The sequence below is a fragment of the Thermobia domestica genome, chromosome 15 (assembly GCF_964235325.1).
Source record: "Thermobia domestica chromosome 15, izTheDome1.hap1.1, whole genome shotgun sequence".
In the NCBI taxonomy this organism is placed as follows: domain Eukaryota; kingdom Metazoa; phylum Arthropoda; class Insecta; order Zygentoma; family Lepismatidae; genus Thermobia; species Thermobia domestica.
This window is the reverse complement of record NC_137468.1, coordinates 9,638,944-9,661,137: the sequence shown is the minus strand read 5'-3', so window position 1 is coordinate 9,661,137 and position 22,194 is coordinate 9,638,944. Positions and strand designations below refer to the sequence as shown.

The 22,194-nt window shown below is 33.8% G+C and overlaps 1 protein-coding gene across 1 annotated transcript in view; it reads right to left on the bottom strand.

The window, feature by feature from the left end:
* Nucleotides 1–7,335: 7,335 nt before the first annotated feature.
* Nucleotides 7,336–22,194, bottom strand: part of LOC145672064 (aromatic-L-amino-acid decarboxylase-like) — a 50,550-nt gene continuing 35,691 nt past the window's right edge. The window contains exons 6-8 of the mRNA XM_081741297.1: nt 18,169–18,705; nt 11,241–11,406; nt 7,336–10,162 (exon numbers count right to left, since the gene is read on the bottom strand). Of these exons, the coding sequence (XP_081597423.1) occupies nt 9,825–10,162; nt 11,241–11,406; nt 18,169–18,705 (1,041 nt within the window). The 3' untranslated portion in view covers nt 7,336–9,824. The remainder of the gene's footprint in view (nt 10,163–11,240; nt 11,407–18,168; nt 18,706–22,194) is intronic.

Genomic DNA, 22,194 nt, shown 5'->3' with positions numbered 1-22,194 from the left:
TTTTAAATAGCACAACATCAGATTATTACATATTTCAAATCTACATGTAAAAGGCTGACTTGTCATGCAGTGTTGCAAGCTAATGACGCTACAGCATCATAAACATCTAAAATTTGATGGCCTCTACAAGAGTAATAACTCAATTGAGACAAAAGGACTTTAGTGTCTAATACTGTGGTCATGATATGACGGATTTCGAATGAATACGAACAAAATTACAAGGGATTGAATAGTTGACTTTTATATCATCATCATCATAGGTATTCTGCCTTTATTGGCAGGTCACTTGCCGCAGCTGAGAAGCTTCCATGCTCCACGATCCTCCGCTAACCTCTTCAGTTTCGCGTATGATCTTTCCGTTTTAATATCATCCATCAATTGTAGTCTCCTTCGTCCCCTCCCTCTCTTTCCCGCCACCATACCTTCTAGGACGTCCCTCATGATACAATCTGTTCTTAGGCAATGTCCCAACCACTTTTTCTTCCTCTTCCTAATAATATCTAAAAGTGTTCTTTTCTCACCCACCATTTCTAACACTCTCTCATTCGTTTTCCGCTCGACCCAACTAATTCTTTCCATTCTTCTCCACACCCACATTTCGATGGCTTCCAGTCGATTTTCGTCACCTTTACGTAATGTCCATGTTTCCGCCCCATACAGTACAACACTCCACACGAAGCATTTTATGAGTCTTTTTCTCAACTCTTTATTCAAGGTCCCACAAAACAGACTTTTCTTCCTCCTAAAGGCTTCTTACGCCATTCCTATCCTTGCTTTTATTTCACGTTCGCACTTCATGTCATTACTAAGAATACTACCCAGGTATCGAAAACTATTCACTTGTTATATTTTCTCCCTTCCTACTTTTATATTTGACACAGACCCCTTCGTTCCAATCACCATGGCTTTCGTCTTTCTAACATTTATTTTCACCCCATATTCTTCAAAGCCCTTTCTCATTTTTTCTAACATTTTATTGATTTTCTTTTCCGATTCTGTAAGAAGCGCCATATCGTCTGCAAATCTTATGCATCTAATCATTCTACCTCCTACTGAAATGCCATCATCATCATGTAGGCTCTTTTTCACTATCTCTTCTAGATAGACATTAAATAGTGTTGGCGAGAGGCAGCATCCTTGTCGAACTCCCCTTCCAATTGCACTCTCTTCCGTCAGTTCTTACCCTATCCTAACACCTACTTGTTGGTTCATGTATAAGTTTCTTATGGGTCTTCTATCTTTCCATTCCAACCTTATCTTCGTTAGAACTCCCAACAACAATTCCCAATTCACGCGGTCAAAAGCCTTTTCTAGATCAATAAATACCACATACAGCTCTTTCTCTTTTTCTATAAATCTTTCACCGATCGCCCTTAATAATCCAATTGCATCTCTTGTGCTCTTGCTCCTCCTCAACATCTTTATTTGTTCTTTCATATAACCTTCTGTTCAGTATTCGGAGCAGAATTTTAGCTGCACGAGATATGAGACTAATAGTTCTATAATCCTCACATCTCTTTGGGTTCGATTTCTTAGTCATCAGTATCATGATCGTTTTCAGAAAATCTTTTGGCCATTCTCCTGTTTCATATATTTCATTGCATAGTCGCAACAATCAATTCTTTCTTTCCGTTGTCTCCTATATTTTAATGAATATATATATATATATATATATATATATATATATATATATATATATATATATATATATATATATATATATATATATATATATATATATATATATAACCTTTGTTTAGAAAAACTACTTAGATAAGTACCTCATCCTATAGCATAGATGGGTTTAAATATACGAGAATCACAATGCTCTTTACAACAATATGATATCTCAAACTGTTCTGGAGATATGGTAAAAACTATTAAAATTTGCAACACTGCCTAAAATTATGCAATTCCGAGAACTTATTATAACTAAACCTACCAAAGGCCATTGTTGTTATGTAATAGAATCAAAGTAAATCAAAAATTGTGTTAAAAAGTTCCCAGAAATACGCCATTTTAATTAATATATCAAATATTATTTTTTTTTTCATATCTTCCGAATGATTTGCGTTATCAAATCGTTGTAAACGGCATTATGATCTGTATGTTTATCGAAAAATCATGTACGTAATTTAATGTGATACTTAACTAAATACTTTTTCTAAATACAATTCTTTGAAAAAAGTAAAACTTTTCAGATTCAGATCCTTGTAACTTCGTTTCAACTTCTTCGAAATACGTCATATGATGACCGTAGTATTCGACATTAAGGTACTTCGGATATGCCCGTGTTACTGGCTTAATTATTGATGTAAATTCCTCCAAAATGTTATCTTTCGGTATTTGTGATACTGTAGCATCCTTAGTTAGTAACACTGGATAACAGGTGCGATGTGTGTTTTCCTTTCGCATGTAAATTTGAAATATGCGATAGCCTGATTTAGTGTCATTTAAAAAAAATAATAATAATAATAATAAAAAAATAGAACTTTATGAACAGTTGGTAACATTGTTAACCTTGTAGTATCGTATAATATTCCAAACAATGTCTACCTGCCAGGGACGTACGCACGGGGTGGGTCCTGGGGGTCCGGACTCCCCCGAAATTTCGACTTTTTTTGTAAATTTAGCCTAATTTTAGGGGCAATTTTACGAATTTTAATACAAAATATCCTCATATTGAGTTTGGATCCCCCCGAAATAAATTCCTGCGTACGCTACAGCCACCTGCTGATATTTCCATCATACAACATTTCAGTACATTTTTGTCCATTAGTTTAATAAATACGAGGGTGTATCAATATAAATTATCCGTTCTGTATATTTGTAAGGCTAGTTTTAGACGGAAGCATTTATCGTAACATTTCTAGTAGCAAAAATCGTATCATCGATATCCTACCGTGTAAAGTAGCAAATGGTATAGCATTTCACATGTCATGGCATCAGTGGCGGCGATTGGACGTTAAAAGTGGGGGGCAAGACATGATCTAAACAATTGTATATCAATGTTAGATTTCCTGGTTGTTTCTAACAATGGTTGATGAAAGGTTGCATAACTAATAGGATACTGTCTTTTTTAACTTAAAATGCCGTATACCGGTATCGTATTTCTGTTTTATTAAGTAAATTCGTAAGAGCAATAAAGGTAGGTATCTAGCCCTTTATACTCTTAAACAAAGAAAGTGTAAGAAGAGATTTGATTCCTTGCTCATGAATATCTTACAATTCTGTCTGGAAAATTGTGTGATCAGATTATTTAATAATAAATTTGCAAAACAAATAAATAGAAAGGATAATTTTAATCATAGTAATGAATAATGATGCTTGTTTAGCAGAAGTTATATTAAAACTGGGAATTAATGAACAACTTATACTTTTAATTCCACACATGCCATTAAATGAATGTTTTTACTCTTAGAGAATGAAATACAGTAAGTACTGCAAGCATATGCTATGACATTTAAGGAAATATGCAATTGCAATATTAATTGCTTTGAATTGCAATTAAAACGCAATTCCTGTAGCTTTCTTAACTCCACAGGAAGACAAATATCCAATAAGTATTCACGCAACGGCAAATATCATATGGCACCATTTTTTTCCTATGGAACAGTAATACATACAAAATCTTTACCAGGGTCTCCACATTCTTGTAAATAAGTGAAAGTCAGGGAAAGGTCAGGGAAGTAAAAATGTGTCAGGTGAAGTCAGGAAAATGGCAGATTGGTCAGGGAAAGTCAGGGAAAAATCGATTCAGGTCCATTGTTCAATTACTGAATTTATGAAATAGAGTTGATTTCTTTACTCTTACTGGATGCAAAATGTAGTGTTCTCTGATGTAGTTGTTGAAACTAATTTTCTTGCGAAAAACACATATCTAACTGCATCCTGGCATATTTGCTCAAAAGAGTAGACGCTGTTCTAGAAGAATTGCATGGTGCCAAGAGGATATCTGAACAAGTGGCTGAGAACGCGAAGAAATATTATCTCCAGCTCACAGTAAAAGCTCAGACTGAAGAATTTAAAGAACACTCGAATGAATTCATAGCCAATGATAGAGATGGTATTGCACTTGATGAGTTTTTTACTTAGTCTTAGGAAATGGGAAGAACTTCGTTGACTTATGGTCAGTTATGAAATTGTGTTTTATCTTCTTTCACGGAAACGCATTTTTTGAAAGTGGTTTCACAATAAATAAAATTCTCATTATTGACAACTTACAAGAAGAATCTCGGGTGGTTCAACGGATCATATATGATTCTGTGATGAAAATATTTGGATAATCAGGATTAATAATTACAAGAGGTATGATAAATTCAGTGAGAAGTTCAATGAGACAATACCATGTGTATCTGGAAAAGAAAAGAGAAATAAATGCTGGAGACGAGAAGAGGAGAGAGAAACGGAAGATTCAGCAACAACTAAAGGAGCTGGAGGAAGAAGAAAAGATGGAGACAAGAAGGATATTCAGATCAATGAAAAGAAAACTATGGGAGAAAGGATGAAAACAAATTTCTAAATGTGTTGCATTTAACAACTGCACCAGCAAAAGTATGTGTGTCTGTGTGTATTTTTTTTTTTTAATAATCAGTAAACTCATGTATGAACTCTTTATTACTTTAGGCAATATTATAATGCTGTGTAATTAGTATTATAATGTGTAAGCATATAATATGTATTTTTTTCATATCTTAAGTACTCTGTATACTGCACACTTTCGTTTGTAACTTTACATTTTGTGTAATATGTAGGCCTAATCAATATCGGCCTAATGCATATGTTTGTAAATTTGCATTCCTTTGGAAAGAAAATTGAAAAAAGAAAGAGACAGAAGCGGAAGAGAACAAGGCCAACTATGGGGAGTGTAGAGGCTGGAGTTTCTTTCTTTTTTCTATATTTTTAAGTTATTCAGGGGTTAGGGAAATCTGGAACTTTCGTCATGGAAAGTCAGGGAAAAGTCAGAGATCTTTTCTCCAAATTATGTGAACACTCTGTTTACATTTCCAAATGAAATTATATAAATTAGGGCGTCTCTTCAAAAAAAGTGGGGGGGCAACTGCCCCCTCTTTCCCCCCCTAATTGCCGCCCATACATGGCATATCCTATGGCATTTCTTGTCGAAAGAACCTGCTCTATTTCGTAGCATTTTCCTCAACATTTCTGGTCCGATTGCAGTTCCGTGGTGTGTTAAAAGGAAGCAAAAGATTTTGTGCCAAATATCCATGCTCTTGTTTTGCGTGGGAAATTGAATTGTATTAAAGAAAAATGAGTTGAAGGTGGGATGCTATTATTTTGCTGATTGAAAAATATGAGGAGCATCCTTGTTTGTACAAAGAACTTTTCGAACGCTTCATTATCCATATGCAGGAAGTTCTTGAATGCAATCGGATCCTCAGGCTTCAGTTCTTTCTCTATAATAGAAAGAACTGAAATATTATCGTCCCTCCGCAACAACCAATTCTTTGCCCACATACTTCTTTGTGGTTTTCGTATATTAATATAACCAACGAGAACTGTTGTTACAACCACTATAGCTTTAGCTACTTCACGCTTTAGTTAGCCATAATTTCGCCCTTCTCCAGTGATTTGTTTGCTACTTCACAAGATGCTTATCAAAATGCTACCGTGTAAAAGCACCATACTTTCGATGCCATAGAATATTATACCAGATTTTTGTCAGCACATCTGCTACGAGAAATGCTATGATAAATACTTCCGTCTAAAACTAGCCTAAGATAAATATTATTTAGTAAATGAGTTTTAGGAAAACATTACATAAATTTCCTTCTGTATTAATTATGTTAATGAGTATGTGTATATGTCATATCAATATTAACAGACGAAAATCATATTCACGAAGAAATTAAATGTCGACTAAAAGCAGGGAATTCGTGTTACTATTCGGTTCAAAATCTCTTGTCGTCGCGAATTCTGTCGAGGAATTTGAAGCTTAAAATATATAAAACGATAATCATGCCTGTTGTTCTGTATGGTTGTGAAACATGGTCGCTTACTCTGAGAGAAGAACATAGACTGAAAGTATTTGAGAACAGGATCCTGAGAAGAATATTCGGACCCAAGAGGAACGAGAATGGGGAATGGCGGAAGCTTCATAACGAGGAACTACATAGTTTATACGGTTTACCCAACATTGTTAGGGTCGTCAAGTCTAGGAGGCTTAGGTGGGCAGGTCATGTAGCTAGAATGGAATAAAGTAGAAACGCTTTCAAAGTCTTGACTGGTAGACCCATAGGAAAACGACCATTAGGAAGACCTAGGCGCAGATGGGAGGACAATATTAAGATGGATCTCGCAGAGATAGGAATACAAAGTAGAAACTGGATGCAATTAGCTAAGGATAGAAGTCAGTGGAGAGCTTTTGTGAACGCGGCACTGAACCTCCGGGTTCCATAGGCCATAGAGTTAGTTAGTTAGTTAGTATATGTCACTTTTATTAAAATGTTCTGTACTTGTAAAATCTTTTTATTGAAAGCATGCATATCACTATTTTGTAATCTTGGGAGCTGTATATGGACTCTGGAATAATTACAGATGAATCGGCATTAATTTGTTAAAACAATGTCAGTCAGTATTTTAACATTATCGTTTTTTACTAATTTAATAGAATCTGTATGGATAATGTTATAATTTACTGATAAACAAGGTGTTTTTCTTATTCGTAAATGTATTTTAGTTTTGTTTCAACTCTAAAATGATAGCTGTATCCATCTATACAGACTCCAGAAAGCAGATATAAGAATTTTAGGAATGATCCAAAATATTGATCTAAAGATTGTGATCTTGGCCAAGAATTTTAGGAATGATCCAGAAAATGCATCAAAAGATTGCGATCTTGTCCAATAGTTTTTGGACCATGGGCCACAAAATTTTTGAATGGCCCCTAAATCGAGTTTTTTTTTACATAATAAGCACATAAGACTGAGTTAAGTAGTAGTTTGGGTTTGGCTACACTATATATAGTTTACCAGATATAAGGCGTAAAAGAAAATTTTTGATTAAAATATATATTAGTAGTTTTTGGATCAGGGGCCAGAAAATTTTTGAACAGCCTTTAAATCGAGTTTTCGAATATATATATATATTACGTAATAAGCACATCATACTGAGTTAAGTGATAGTTTGGGTTTGGTTACACTGTATGTAGTTCTCCAGGCATAAGGCGTACAAGAAAGTTTTTGATTGAAACATATTGGATCTTTTGATCGAAAAAATGAAAATTTTGAAAATGTTGGCTGACATTGTTTTAACAAATACCGATTGAATTGTATGTAAATCAGGTAAATAAATAAATGAACCACAGTTGAGTATATTGTAAAAGATTCATGTTTCAACTATAAATACAATATAAAAAGCTACAAGAAAGAAAGTAAAATCTTATACGTAATATTTACATCAAAAACATAAATGTAATAATCAGTTGAATTTGATACACCTACTTCTAAAAGATCACGTTTGAGTAACACTTAACTGGATTCTTATATAGTATAACCATGTAGCTTGGCCATCCTCGATTGTACACAAAACAACCAACCTACGCAAGTGGCAAACTTGTAAATAATAGTACATAAGTATCCCTAAGGACTGGGGTTCAATTTCCGGTGGAAGCTTAATGTTGTTAGGATACCACATTAAAATATAGGTCTTCAAACCAACAACGTGAATACGAACATAGAGTTAAAGTTAAGAGATGGCCAAAATAATAGGTTTTACTGTAATGTTATATAGATTCTAAATTATTATTTATCTTACGAATGAAAAAGAAAAACAAATCAATCAGTCAACACTATCAGGAACTATTCCAACAATTTCTTGAACAGTTAGTTTACTTATACCCAGTGGTGCCCCCCCTCATGTCCATGACGCACCCCCCTCAATTGTCTATCCGTAGGTTCTTCCATGAAAAAAAAATCTTTTCGATTATTTTTTACACCCTCTCAAACATATTTATATAGATTTTTAACCCCCCAAATATTTCAATGACGCAGTTTGCGTCATAGCCCCCCCTTTGTGGGCACCCCTGTTATACCCGCTAATGCTATTCATTCATTCCATATTCAAACTAATATTAAGAGTAAATTAATCTTTGTACATCAAACATGGATACGTCACTGAATCACTATTCTAGATCCAATGCTCATCAATCCGATCCATACTCTTTCTAATTTTCCTGCAAAATACATTGTAGAAATCAAAGAAAATGAAATGAAATGAAATATTAATTTTACGTCCCTCAGTTGCCCTGTATGTGCATTAGCCTAAAGTTGAAAGAGAAGTTGAAAACGAAGTGTTCAGGTTTACTTTACCAAATCAACTGAAAAATAACACATCTAATTGTTGATTTCTTGAAGTTAGATTAGGTTGGTTAGATTTAACTAGCTCTAGATATAGCAAAACTGATGCAATGCTTTTTTAAAATCTAATTTTACCATTCGTAATGGGGTTTCAATCGATGCCAGATAAATTTGAATGAAATATTAAGAAAGAAAGAGATTTACAACAAAGGATAAAATTATTGAAGCAAAATGGGCTGACAGAAAAACGCACGCATAGACGTTTCTGCTTCAATTCTCAGACCATGTCTCAATGATAACAATAGCGAAGATAGTAGTACTACTGAAACTGGATAAATTGTTCATTCGCAGAAAGATTTTCAATGGCCTCCATTTGTAGTGAGAATATACTAATGTATACGAAGTAAAACGAAGGAAAATTATGGAACCTAATTTTATTGCTGAGAACTGGACAATTGAGAGGATATATTATGAGATAAGTGACGCCTGATAACCTTGAAATAGGTCAGAATTCTAGAAAAACTGTTGCAGGTTTGTGGCGAGTAAGTTACTAACTGATATTAGCTATGACTTCGATGTTCATTCTCTGCTCAAACAGAGGCTCTAATAATGTGATAAATTTCACTGTTGAGGAGAAACGTCACTAGAAAAATGTTATATTTTTTTTTTATCCAGCTTTGGAGAGAGTTTCGTGATATTTGGGTTACTTCATCTTTATTTTGAAAGATCATGTGATATTTTAAGTGGGAGTATAAAATACCTTGAAAATGTATATGTTTCTAAACAACATAATTTTCATTGTATTATCTTATGGGGGCAAGACGGTTTACCAGTACTCACCTTTTGTGTTAGGTGCTCTTGGTACGATTTCTAGACGTATGAGTCTATGGTAAACGATGTAATACACGTTGATTTTTCCTGTTTTAGACTCTTCCGTTTTTTCTCCGGTATCTTCATTACTAATTCTTTCATCATACACTTACTTTAATTCTTCATTTGTTTACGTATGCGAAAACTTAGATACATATCTTTAGTGTAAACACCAATACTTCCGCTAGATCCTTGGACCCTCTGTCTATTACAGGTTAAAATCGTGCTGTGTTAAAAACTGATTGTTTATATTTAAGACTTTTTACCTTTAAGTTTTCCCACCAATCCTATACCGTATTTATGCAATGATCCAAGGACTTCCTTATACAGTTAAGCGATAGCGTAGATAGCGAGATTAATTAGAGTAACTGTTTCTTATTAAAATTAACACGTGACACACACACTGATACGTTCCCCATTTGTTTTTAGGATTACTTTGAGTCCTTTCTCAGTTGTGAGTCACAATATAATACAGGTATAAAACAGAACATAGCAAAAAAAAAAAAAAAAAAAATCATTGTCAACTACCGATGCAGACAAATATCTTACTCAGGCTCCCAATCTTTGAATTCTTACTAATTTATGTACAAGGGATAATTAATTTCTAGTAGAAATTGTCTTTGCACTGTCTTTCTTTTCTTACACGCCATTTACACCGTTCGTTTGTGAGGTATCCTCTTGGATGTTTAGACAGTTAGTAAACACATCATCCAAGTCAGTTTGGTCGTCATCGTCCACAACAATAACAGGTGTTACACCGTCGTCCAAAGTCGACTCCATTCTGGATGAACGGAACATATCACCGGATACACTTCTGGTGAAAGTAAATCGCCTTCCAGTAGCTTTCTTTCTTCGTGCGAGCATTATTTTGACGGCGGCAATGGTCCGTGGTGATAATTTGATTGGCTTACCGCTGGCGGCTTTGTAAGCTTCGAGAATATCAGTTCCTGCCTCACGGATCACGTTCCATGCATATTCTGAAACAGAAAAGAAAACCATATCCTTGAAAATACATTTACTTGAAAATTAATAAGTTCTTGTTTTAAAAACTTTTTTTTTTATATTTAAGAGATTTTTGCATTATTGAATCTTTTATTTTATTTTATTTTATTATTTTTTCATATCTGAAAATATTAAAATCTCATTTGTTAAGAAAAAATCCTCGGTGAATAGGATAAAAGAAATCATAAAATGTGAAGTTTTATAGTAATATTTGTTGAGAAGTGGAAACACTGTTTTTCGGAATTTAGATTTCATTTGTTATTCAGGATCGTGAATATTGCAGAAGGACTGTGTATAAAGCACAAGAAGTATAACACCCTAACTATATATAAAACTACATGAATTGACATAAAATAAAGGGATACTTCCGGTTGACTGGAAAGTTGAAATTTGGTATGATTGTAACTTTCCGGGACTAACCCAAAGGAAAATTGTAATTTTTAAATAACATTATTATTTAATTTTAATAACTGTATGTTAAAACTATTTTGTTTATTACAAACTTTATACAACTATTATTTAAAAAATAGTTGACAGGATACCAAAACAACATGATACGTAATCAAATGAGGTTGAGTTCGTTCCTCTAGTCACTGCCTTAACTTAAATTTTAGGGGAAATGTTATTCTGGCAACACTGTCATTTCTATGGATGGCAACACTGAAAATTTTTCAGGTTCATATATTCTGTTGTAGAATAACATTATATATGAATGTGGTAAGTTGCATTTCATTATTTCCTTGTACTTATGAAAAACAAGCAAAAAGAAATGATACATTTTGTATTATTTTTAGTAAGTCAAGCTCTTAAAAGCCAAATACATGAGGAAATGGAACGGCAGCGAAGTAACTATCAAGATCAACTTCACTTACGAAGTTCATTTTTGCTTGGAAACACTGCTTCGACAACGTACTACCTGCTTCATATAATACTTGTTGTGTTTACTGAGACTGAAGAAGCTATGATTTCACAGAGCACGTAGCGTCTTAATTGACTTCTATAAATGCTACTATGATGGAAAGAATTTATCTAGACAGGCTGTAATTTACTTACCAATATCTTCGTCCGTTGCGTGTTCAGCACATACACAAAACCGTATGATGAAGGCACCTTTTACACGGGCTGCAGTCAAATGAAGCTTTGCCGAAAGGTTGACAGATTCATGTAAATCTTGGTTTATTTTGTCAGGGCCTTTCAATTTAAAACACACCAGTCCCATCTGTTGAGAAAAATAAAAGGTATATAAAATATTTGTCTTAAACAAATGACTATGTGCTTAAGGTTCTTGTCTTCCTTGCAAGCAAGAAATCAATAATAATAATAATAATAATAATAATAATAATAATAATAATAATAATAATAATAATAATAATAATAATAATAATAATAATAATAATAATAATAATAATAGGGTAAGTCAAAAATTATCCACAATGTAGTTATAACTTTCTTACATTGTTCATATTGACTTCTGTCCTCGTTTATTTTATTGTTACGCTGTTGTGGTCATACTATGCAAGTTTGATCCTAATTCCTATATTTGTCTTCCTTTTGTTGCAGATAGAGCACGGCCGCTCCATTAGAAGTTTGCACCAAATAGGAACGCAACTTTATGAAACCCAAGTCTGTTGTGGATGATTTTGTACGCAGAACCATGACTAATTTTCAGACGATGTGCTACTTCACCAATAGTCACTCGTCTGTCTAACATAACCATATCATGTGCACGCTCAATGTTGTCATTATTTGTGGCCACGGATGGTCGTTCGGCTCCTTCCTTGTGCAACAGTTTCTCAATTTTTCAATCCATTCGTAAACACTTCATTGTGACACCTGTTCTCGGATTGTGCCGAAAGTCTTTGATAGATTTCACCTTCCGACCACAAAAACTGGATCACTGCTCATTGTTCCTCTTTGGTGCAAAGTCCTAATGGAGCGGCCATGATCTATCTGCAACAAAAGGAAGACAAATGGAAGAATTAGGATCAAACTTTCATAGCATGGCCACAACAGCATAACAATATAAGAAAAGTTTAAGCTACATTGCGGATAACTTTTAACTTACCCTCGTAATAATAATATAAGGCAATTTTATTGATTTTAGTGTTGATTTTATTCTCTGACGCGATTTTATTGATTTATTTGTGTTGATTTTATTCTCTGAGGCGATTTTATTGATTTCAGTTTTGATTTTTTTATTCTCTGAGGCGATTTTATTGATTTTAGTGTTGATTTTATTCTCTGAGGCGGTTTTATTGATTTATTTGTGTTGATTTTATTCTCTGAGGAGATTTTATTGATTTCAGTTTTGATTCTTTTATTCTCTGAGGCGATTTTATTGATTTTAGTGTTGATTTTATTCTCTGAGGCGGTTTTATTGATTTATTTGTGTTGATTTTATTCTCTGAGGCGATTTTATTGATTTCAGTTTTGATTTTTTTATTCTCTGAGGCGATTTTATTGATTTTAGTGTTGATTTTATTCTCTGAGGCGGTTTTATTGATTTATTTGTGTTGATTTTATTCTCTGAGGCGATTTTATTGATTTTAGTGTTGATTTTTATTCTCTGAGGCAATTTTATTGATTTAATTGTGTTGATTTTATTCTTTAAGGCGATTTTATTGATTTTAGGATTGACTTTATTCTCAGACGATTTTATTGATTTATTTGTGTTGATTTTTTATTCTCTGAGGCGATTTTATTGATTTTAGTGTTGATTTTTTATTCTCTGAGGCGATTTTATTGAATTTAGTGTTGATTTTTTATTCTCTGAGGCGATTTTATTGAATTTAGTCTTAATTTTATTCTCTGAGGCGATTTTATTGAAGATTATATTGTTCACTGAGGAGAAAGAATATTCATTCAAACTTTACCACTGAGGATTCAGAACATTCAGTTTAAGTATAAGAGCATAAAGTATCTACAACGATGTTAATATACTAACTTTTAAGAAAAGCTCTTAAATTTTCGCAGGTAACCTCAAGTAAAAACCTACACACTTAAAATATTCTAAAAAATATCAAAATTGTGCTTAACTAATAAATTTTTGAAAGTTTCAAGTGCAACTAATGTTAACTATTCTTAATGTATTTCTATTTTACCACTTAATGTATGTCGATGTTTACAGAGATCGGTGATCAACTTCCATCTAACAATTCTTATCTTCTAATCTCCTAATTTCTACGTGCTGGAGACGAGGCATAACTATAGAGTCCGCTCGTCCCTAATGTGTATGAATTTCTGTTTAATGGATGCTTCCTGTAGCTGTTATTCATCAGGGAAACCCTAAATTTCAAGGGATTTACTGTTACCAACTCCGTTTTTATGAAAATATCCAAGTAACAATTCAAAAGTGCCTAAATTCGAATATTATCAATGGACTAAACTTTCTTCTTGTTACCAAAGGATATATTTTTAAATATAATTTTATTCAATTTAACCTCTAAAAAAATATGAGTATTTTGTTGCTATCGGAAGTTTCAAACTTAAAAAAGCAATAAAATTGCCTCATAGAATAAAATCAACACCAAACTCAATAAAATCGCCTCAGACAATAAAATCAGCACCAAATTTATGACAGTAGTTAAAAAGTACATATAACAATATTGTCATAAATTCAATAAAATCAACTCAGAGAATAAAAAATCAACACTAAAATCAATAAAATCGCTTCAGAGAACAAAATCAACACAAATAAATCAATAAAACCGCATCAGAGAATAAAATCAACACAAATAAATCAATAAAACCGCCTTAGAGAATAAAATCAACACTAAAATTAATAAAATAGTTTCAGAGAATACAATCAACGCTAAACTCAATAAAACCGCCTCGGAGAATAAAAAATCAACACTAAAATCAATAAAATCGTCTCAGAGAATAAAATCAACACTAAAATAAATAAAATTAAATCAGAGAATACAATCAACACTAAAATAAATAAAATTGCATCAGGAAATAAAAAATCAACACTAAAATCGCCTCATAGAATGAAGTCAACACGATTGTATTTAGAAAAGTGGTTACCAGTCAGTGGGAGATTGATTTACTTACATCAGTCGGTTAATAATGAATTGTTCTCAATCAAATAATGATCATACGAACCAATTACGTCATCGGATGGAAGTGATTGAATAACTTTTCTTCGCGTAGTTATAGAATGTTGAAGTGGTATAGACCAACATAAATCAGCTTAAGCAAAATGTATTGAGACCATCAGTATCAATATAAGACAACCATCTATACTACAGCTTTGCTATTTCTTATTTTATTCAAACACTATATATGGTGTAGTGTTCTGAGGAACCTCATCCTACCTATAAGTAAAAGTTTTTCGTTTGTAAAAATTGTTGATAAGAATTATTACAATTTCAGTCATAGGAAAAAGTTGTTGTGAACTTTTCAAAAACTATTAACAGTGCTATGTATAGGCTACATATACTGCTGATATATTAAGAAAATTATATGAAGTGCTATCTACAATTAGTGAACATTTAAATGAATCTCAAAAGAATTTTGATAGACATGACTATAACACAAAGATTAAATATAATTTGGCTGTAGTCAGTCTTTTAACTTCTAAAAATCTATCATAGTTAAAGGAACCTTTATCAGCTAAGATAAAAAAAAAAAAAAGAAAAGACAGCTGAAAGTAAGGAACGTAAGAAACTAATCCGAAATATTATGTTAAGAGGTTCATTTTATACAGCGAATGAATTCATGAAGATTTCAGAGAAAAAAAATATATGAACCAACTTTGTACTGTACGTAATTGTCCTGATATAACCAAACGAATTCGTACATTTCATTCATCTTTCTTATTGGATCAAAAGATCCAATATATTTCCATCAAAATTTTTCTTATAAGCGTTATATTTGGAGAACTACATATAGTGTAGAAAATAGGAAAACTCGATTTAGGGGCTATTCAAAAATTTTGTGGCCTCCGATCGAAAATCTAATTATTGGCCAAGATCGCAATCTTTCGATGCATTTTTTGATCATTTCTAAAATTCTTGGTCAAGATCGCAATCTTTTGATGCATTTTTTGATCATTCCTAAAATTCTTGGTCAAGATTGCAATCTTTTGATGCATTTTTTGACCATTCCTAAAATTCTTGGTCAAGATTGCAATCTTTTGATGCATTTTTTGATCATTCCTAAAATTCTTGATCAAGATCGCAATCTTTTGATGCATTTTTTGATCATTCCTAAAATTCTTGGTCAAGATTGCAATCTTTTGATGCATTTTTTGATCATTCCTAAAATTCTTGATCAAGATCGCAATCTTTTGATGCATTTTTTGATCATTCCTAAAATTCTTGATCAAGATTGCAATCTTTTGATGCATTTTTTGATCATTCCTAAAATTCTTGATCAAGATTGCAATCTTTTGATGCATTTTTTGATCATTCCTAAAATTCTTGATCAAGATCGCAATCTTTTGATGCATTTTTTGATCATTCCTAAAATTCTTGGTCAAGATTGCAATCTTTTGATGCATTTTTTGATCATTCCTAAAATTCTTGATCAAGATTGCAATCTTTTGATGCATTTTTTGATCATTCCTAAAATTCTTGGTCAAGATTGCAATCTTTTGATGCATTTTTTGATCATTCCTAAAATTCTTGATCAAGATTGCAATCTTTTGATGCATTTTTTGATCATTCCTAAAATTCTTGGTCAAGATTGCAATCTTTTGATGCATTTTTTGATCATTCCTAAAATTCTTGATCAAGATCGCAATCTTTTGATGCATTTTTTGATCATTCCTAAAATTCTTGATCAAGATTGCAATCTTTTGATGCATTTTTTGATCATTCCTAAAATTCTTGATCAAGATTGCAATCTTTTGATGCATTTTTTGATCATTCCTAAAATTCTTGGTCAAGATCGCAATCTTTTGATGCATTTTTTGATCATTCCTAAAATTCTTGATCAAGATTGCAATCTTTTGATGCATTTTTTGATCATTCCTAAAATTCTTGATCAAGATTGCAATCTTTTGATGCATTTTTTGATCATTCCTAAAATTCTTGATCAAGATTGCAATCTTTTGATGCATTTTTTGATCATTCCTAAAATTCTTGATCAAGATTGCAATCTTTTGATGCATTTTTTGATCATTCCTAAAATTCTTGGTCAAGATCGCAATCTTTTGATCCAGTTTTTGGAGCATTCCTAAAATTCTTGTTTTACTATAAATGAATGTTCACACATACCGATTTTGTTGTAGCTTATATTGTATGTAAATCTTTGAAGGCTTATACATTGACATGTTCCATACTTTGTATCATTATGTACTAAATAAGGTCAAAGAAACACAAAGAAACATAATAAATGAATGAAATTGAGTTTAATTTAGTGACTTGGAACAAGTGGTATGTATTTCACTTCGCCTATTGGGTGATGCTACAAGTGTTGCGATGGACTCTTTAATTCCAGAAGCAATCCCCTACAATTTACAGTACGATAATTCTTTGTTTGTTTTCCGTAGTGGAATAAGTGTCTATAAACTTACTCTTACGTCATCATTTAATATAATTACAAAGATGGCTCTCAGTAATATGCCAAATCAATTTGTTTCAATTTTTTTCACCCTTAGATCAAATACATGATATTGTATTTGTCGAATTGCAGACATAATTACATGTCATTATAGCCAACTTCACGAATTCAAAACTTGGAAGATATATTTTTCAGAAGATAGTTTTTGAATAGTTTCTTAAAATTAAGAATATTTTTATCATATTTTACTACCTAGGTATATTATCATATTTATCAGGTAACACGTTATACAGTATAGTTTGTTTCCCGTATATGTGACGCATTTTTTTTATACCTATAGCATCTCTGTTGATTAATATGGCAATAATTTCTTAATGGCGCAAGATAATTATGTATATTTAAAAATACTACTTTACATTCCTGTAATCAAGGGCGCCGATTACTCTGTAAATTTGGGGGGGGGGGGCACTCAGACGCAGAAGGTATATATATGAGGGTGTTAAGACAAATTGCATTCAAATTATGCCAAATATTGTATATTCATAAATACACTACGGAGGCCCACCTGAGCTTTGGGGTGGCCCGGGTCCCCCGGCCCCCTCAGGATCGGCGCCCTTGCCTATAATTAATTAAAACGCATACAGTTTCAAGGCTTCACTCGTATCTTTTTAAGTGACTCTTTTGACTTTACTTTCAGAAAGAACAGTTGCATAATATGTCATAGTTCACCAACTCAGCTCAAAGAGTCACACCGAAGAAGAGGTGAGCAATACTTGAAACCGTTTATTATAGGGATGTAAGGTATTTTTATCTCTTAAAATTCAATATGCGTCCATGAATAACTAATTATGTATAGAGGGTTCCTGACTGCTTAAATACATCATTCCAGGATTATTTGCATAAGTCGTTTGTTTCTTTAACCATAACCTAAGATATCGTAAGCAGTCGTTCTTTCAGAAAAAATGTTCCGGGGGCACACTTGGTATTCCGGGGGGGGGGCACTGGTGGTACTATTCTATTTATTATTATATTATAAACGTAGACCTATTATTTTGGTCTCTTCCGGGGAAGAGTGCCTCCCCCCCAAAAAAAAACATATCTGGAAGAAATACTGATCGTAAGTACGTGTGAAAAAATAGACAAATTAGCATGTTTTTCATGCCTCATTCACTAGGTGTCATATCAAAATAGAATTTATAAATTTAATACTACTTCTTACCTCAGATTAAGCACCGTGTTGTGAATTTTACTTACATCGGAAATTCTTAGGTGAGTATGAATGTACATATGTCGAATTTGTAGAAATCGGAAACTAACTGTACATCTTTATTTAATATGAACTTTATTTAGCAAGGCTGCTGCAAATGTTTGTGGTGCGCGGAACTAGAGTACGAAAGTATGATTGTCCTACAAATTACAGTACTATAATCAGTTTATCTTTAATATGCGATTGAAATTTCATTTGGAAACTTACCTTCACGTCATTCACAACTTGAAATCGTTCATCTTTCCTGACGAGTGATTCGAAGTACTTGGCCAACCGGCAGTGCTCTCGTATATACTTCTGAAGACCCTCAATGCCGTAAGATCGAAGGACAAACCAGAGTTTAAGTGATCTGAATCTTCTACTCAGTGGGATTCCCCAATGTCGAAAATCAATGGACAAGTCAGCGTTACTGTGCTGTAGGTACAAGGGATCAACGACCATACCCTGGGTGAGTTTGTATCTGTCTTTGGTCCACATGGTGGAGCAGTCAAAGTTTACCAGAAGCCATTTGTTGGCATTGGTATTGAAGGACATGGCGTATTCAAGTCCATTCATCAGAGGACGGAATTCTGGACAGATGAAGGCGTTGCCAGCATAAGCACCATCTACATGAAGCCAGACATCGAACTCTTGGCAAATAGGGCCAATTTCTGCAATATTGTCAAAGGAACAGCAGGAAGTGGTGCCCAATGTAGTTGACACAAAGAATGGAACAAGTCCTTTCGCTATGTCTTCTTCCATTGCCTGTAAGAGAAAGAAGAATATTAGAGTCCTCAGTTTAGGCTAAAATAGATATTGAAGACGAGGAACAAATCATTGAATAGATAATTTTACTGTCTGATTGTGGGTCCAAGACCTTTCAAAGGTGTTCATAGGTTTTCCGATACAAATACCCATCAACGACACAAAAATTTCACATTTTTAGCTAAATTTTCACTTGTTCGTAAATTTTGATCTTGTTACACATACGACAATAATTTACACATGCGCAATGATTTAAGAGTCTTCATCCCGGCGAAATTAAAATACCGCTAATTTTACAGTAATTATGTGATATCTTCAACTAGATAAAAGATAATTGAAATATGGAACAAGAGCGCCCTAGACAATATTATTTTGCGTGAGGTACCGTTATCACAAGTCACCTAGTGGCTTTCCGTTTTCAGCTGTTTAGAAACGCGAAAATAAATGCCGATTTTCAAAATGGCTCGAAATCGAATAAATCGAATCGAATAAATGGCTAGATAAGTGAGTCGTGATAACGGTTTCTCATGTAAAATAATATTGTCTAGGGCGCTCTTGTTCCATATTTCGATTATCTTTTATCTAGTTGAAGATATCACATAATTACTGTAAAATTAGCGGTATTTTAATTTCGCCGGGATGAAGACTCTTGAAGGAATAAAGGAATTTGTTCCTTTTATATAATGTTTTATGTGATATTGTATCACTTTTTAAAAAAAAAAAAAAAAATCGGGAAGGCTTAGGTTTCTATACTGTTAGTTAAACCTATGCAAATAAGACGACTAGGGAACAGCTCAGTGGTAGTTGTTTTTAGGTTTATTCACTCTGTATGTTAGGTATAGCGGACTAAATATATTGTTGTTTGTGTTTTCACTTCTAAGAGACACAGTTATCCTCCTAAGCCAATGCCTACATGTTACTTGTAATCATTGAAATCGTGGAGCAGACAAGGAGACAAACAAGGGAATAGACACGTGTACACTTACGTTAAAGTGGACTGCTGCAAGTTCATTCACTTACTCTCACTTCAACGACGCATGTAGCGGCGACTCTGCCCTTAGATGTTACCAGAGCCGTAGCTAAGGGGGGGCCAGTGGGGCGCCCGCCCCGGGCGCTGATGCAAGGGGGCGCCGAACGAGCAAGGAGAAAGAAAAAGTTGTGTTGGACATGAGTAAAAGACGAGTCGCCCCCAGAGAGTATTGGCGCCCTATTCGATCAATATTGTTGTCGGTTATCAATGAAATACGTAGATTTCTTAAAAATTTTCTTGCTCGCTTCGCTCGCAATCCACTGCCGAGTAATGACTTATAGTGTGCGCAGGAGCATTTTCGAAATCAGAAACGAACGAAGTCGTATTCGGTGTTTTGACAGTAATGAGTTTGCTTAGTTCAAAACGTTTTTCTACCCAATCGGATTAATCTCAACGCACAGTGGGGCCAAAACACTGAATTCTTGGCAAAAATAAGAATTCGCAATATGAAGCAGAAAATTGAAAGAAAACCAATTATTTCGGTATGTGCAGTGGCTACAATAATGTTATTTCGACATTATTTAATCAAAAAGAGAGTTTTACATCATAAAAGGAAATATTCCTTATATTCGCTCCTAAATTGTTTAACAGATTATATGATTGGCATAAACAAACGCATGGGTAATATGCTTTGATTTGGCAATTCACGATTGGCTTACATTCTTACGCATGAAAGGAAAAAGTGTACTTATTCATTTACAACTGAAGAGTAATACAATTGAAGAGAAGTTCTTGCTTCTCAAAATTATTTCAAAGTTGTGGAAGATTCGTTATGACAATGAAGATGCAAGGGCGCTTCAATACATAAAAATTATCTCATCACAAGTTCTCGATATAAATATATTATCAGATATATTAAACATATGCCGCCTTATGCAGAGTCGTTTTGACGTATGATTAGCGTCATACTAAAAGCCTGACTACTGCAGGAAACATGTGTTAGTCGAACTCTTGAGTATGGCACTAATCAAACGTCAGAACGACTCTGAATAAGGTCCATTATGATTTACAAGTATCAGTAACCTGTTCAAGTTGTTTCATATATTGCATCGTGTATTACGTGAGCTCATTTCAGAGCTTGATCGGAACACTCTTAGCTGGAGCAAGCGGAGGTTCATTACAGTTGATTCCAATGTCACTTCTGTGCACGCATCACAAAAAACACAATAGTGAATTGATCAACACCATTTTTAATATGGTTCTACCTTATAGGCCATAGATGGTTTAGCATTGGTGTTTCAAAATGTCGCCACCATTAATCAAATACGTTTGACTAGGGTTTAGTTCTGTTAGTGAATGCCAGAGAAGTATGACTAGATGTTAGAAACAAGATGGGTTCTGGGGGCGAAGCCCCCAACGAAATCTGGGTTCAAAATTCCAGAATCGACCTATATTCAACTTTGTCACTGCGTGCATGGGGATAACCTAACACTTGCTCTCACATTCATTCCAGCTCAATTCAAAAGCAGCATTGCATCCAGAATGCGGTTTTCCTTAAACATTTTCATGCGCTATATTTCTCAAAAGTGCAAATATGTGCAGGTTTTCTCTTTGCATGCAGTAAGAACAATGTTTCCGCTACGACATATTAAAAAATTACAGACATATTATGCCATATTTTCTACTAAAATGCCATTCTATCGCTTGACCATAGTTATATGCTTTCAGTACCACAACATTTTCCAAATATGATATTAAGTAGGGGATTATTATAGGGATATGATAAATATTAGCATCATTTCAAATATGATTATTGACTACATATCACATCTACATTCTAAATATACAAAATGATACATACATGTTGGCCATGCCACTATGTTTACCAGCCACTAGGGATGCGCATGAGACAAGATTTGTGGCTGTCTCGACTCGAAAAAGTGCCGTAAAAGCGATGTCTCGACTCGAAAAGTGTATATTTCTCTATTGGAAGAGCCGTGTCTCGACTCGAATTTTGCCAGGAAAATCCTGTCTCGACTCGTCTCGTGCGCATCCCTACCAGCCACTGAATATCTACACGCAATATAGGAATAGTTGCATTCAAAGTCAATTTCCTATCTTCTGTCACTAAGCAGCGCCTCTCCGGCTTCGGCGGATAACCAAATTTACACGTCCCATGAGTTCATTGTAAACTGCTATAACTTCTTTTCCTGTACACTATCTTATGTGTACACTATTAAGGTTTCATTATAACAAATTATGTCGAGTCAATCTTTTACTTCATTTTTCGAGTTTTTGCTAAGAATTGCCTGAGAGATCTTAAGTTGACAAAACGAGAGCACCACACAATATGACGTCACGCCTGGCCCCATTGTGTGACGGTGAGAATGAAGGTATGAAAGTGAGAAGAGTGAAGAGACACATTCAAGCTGCTGTTTGTGCGGGAATGTTAAAAATAAAGGTAAACGAGGGGAACAATAATATTTTCGAACTTCAAACAGTTGTAGGATAGGGGCTTA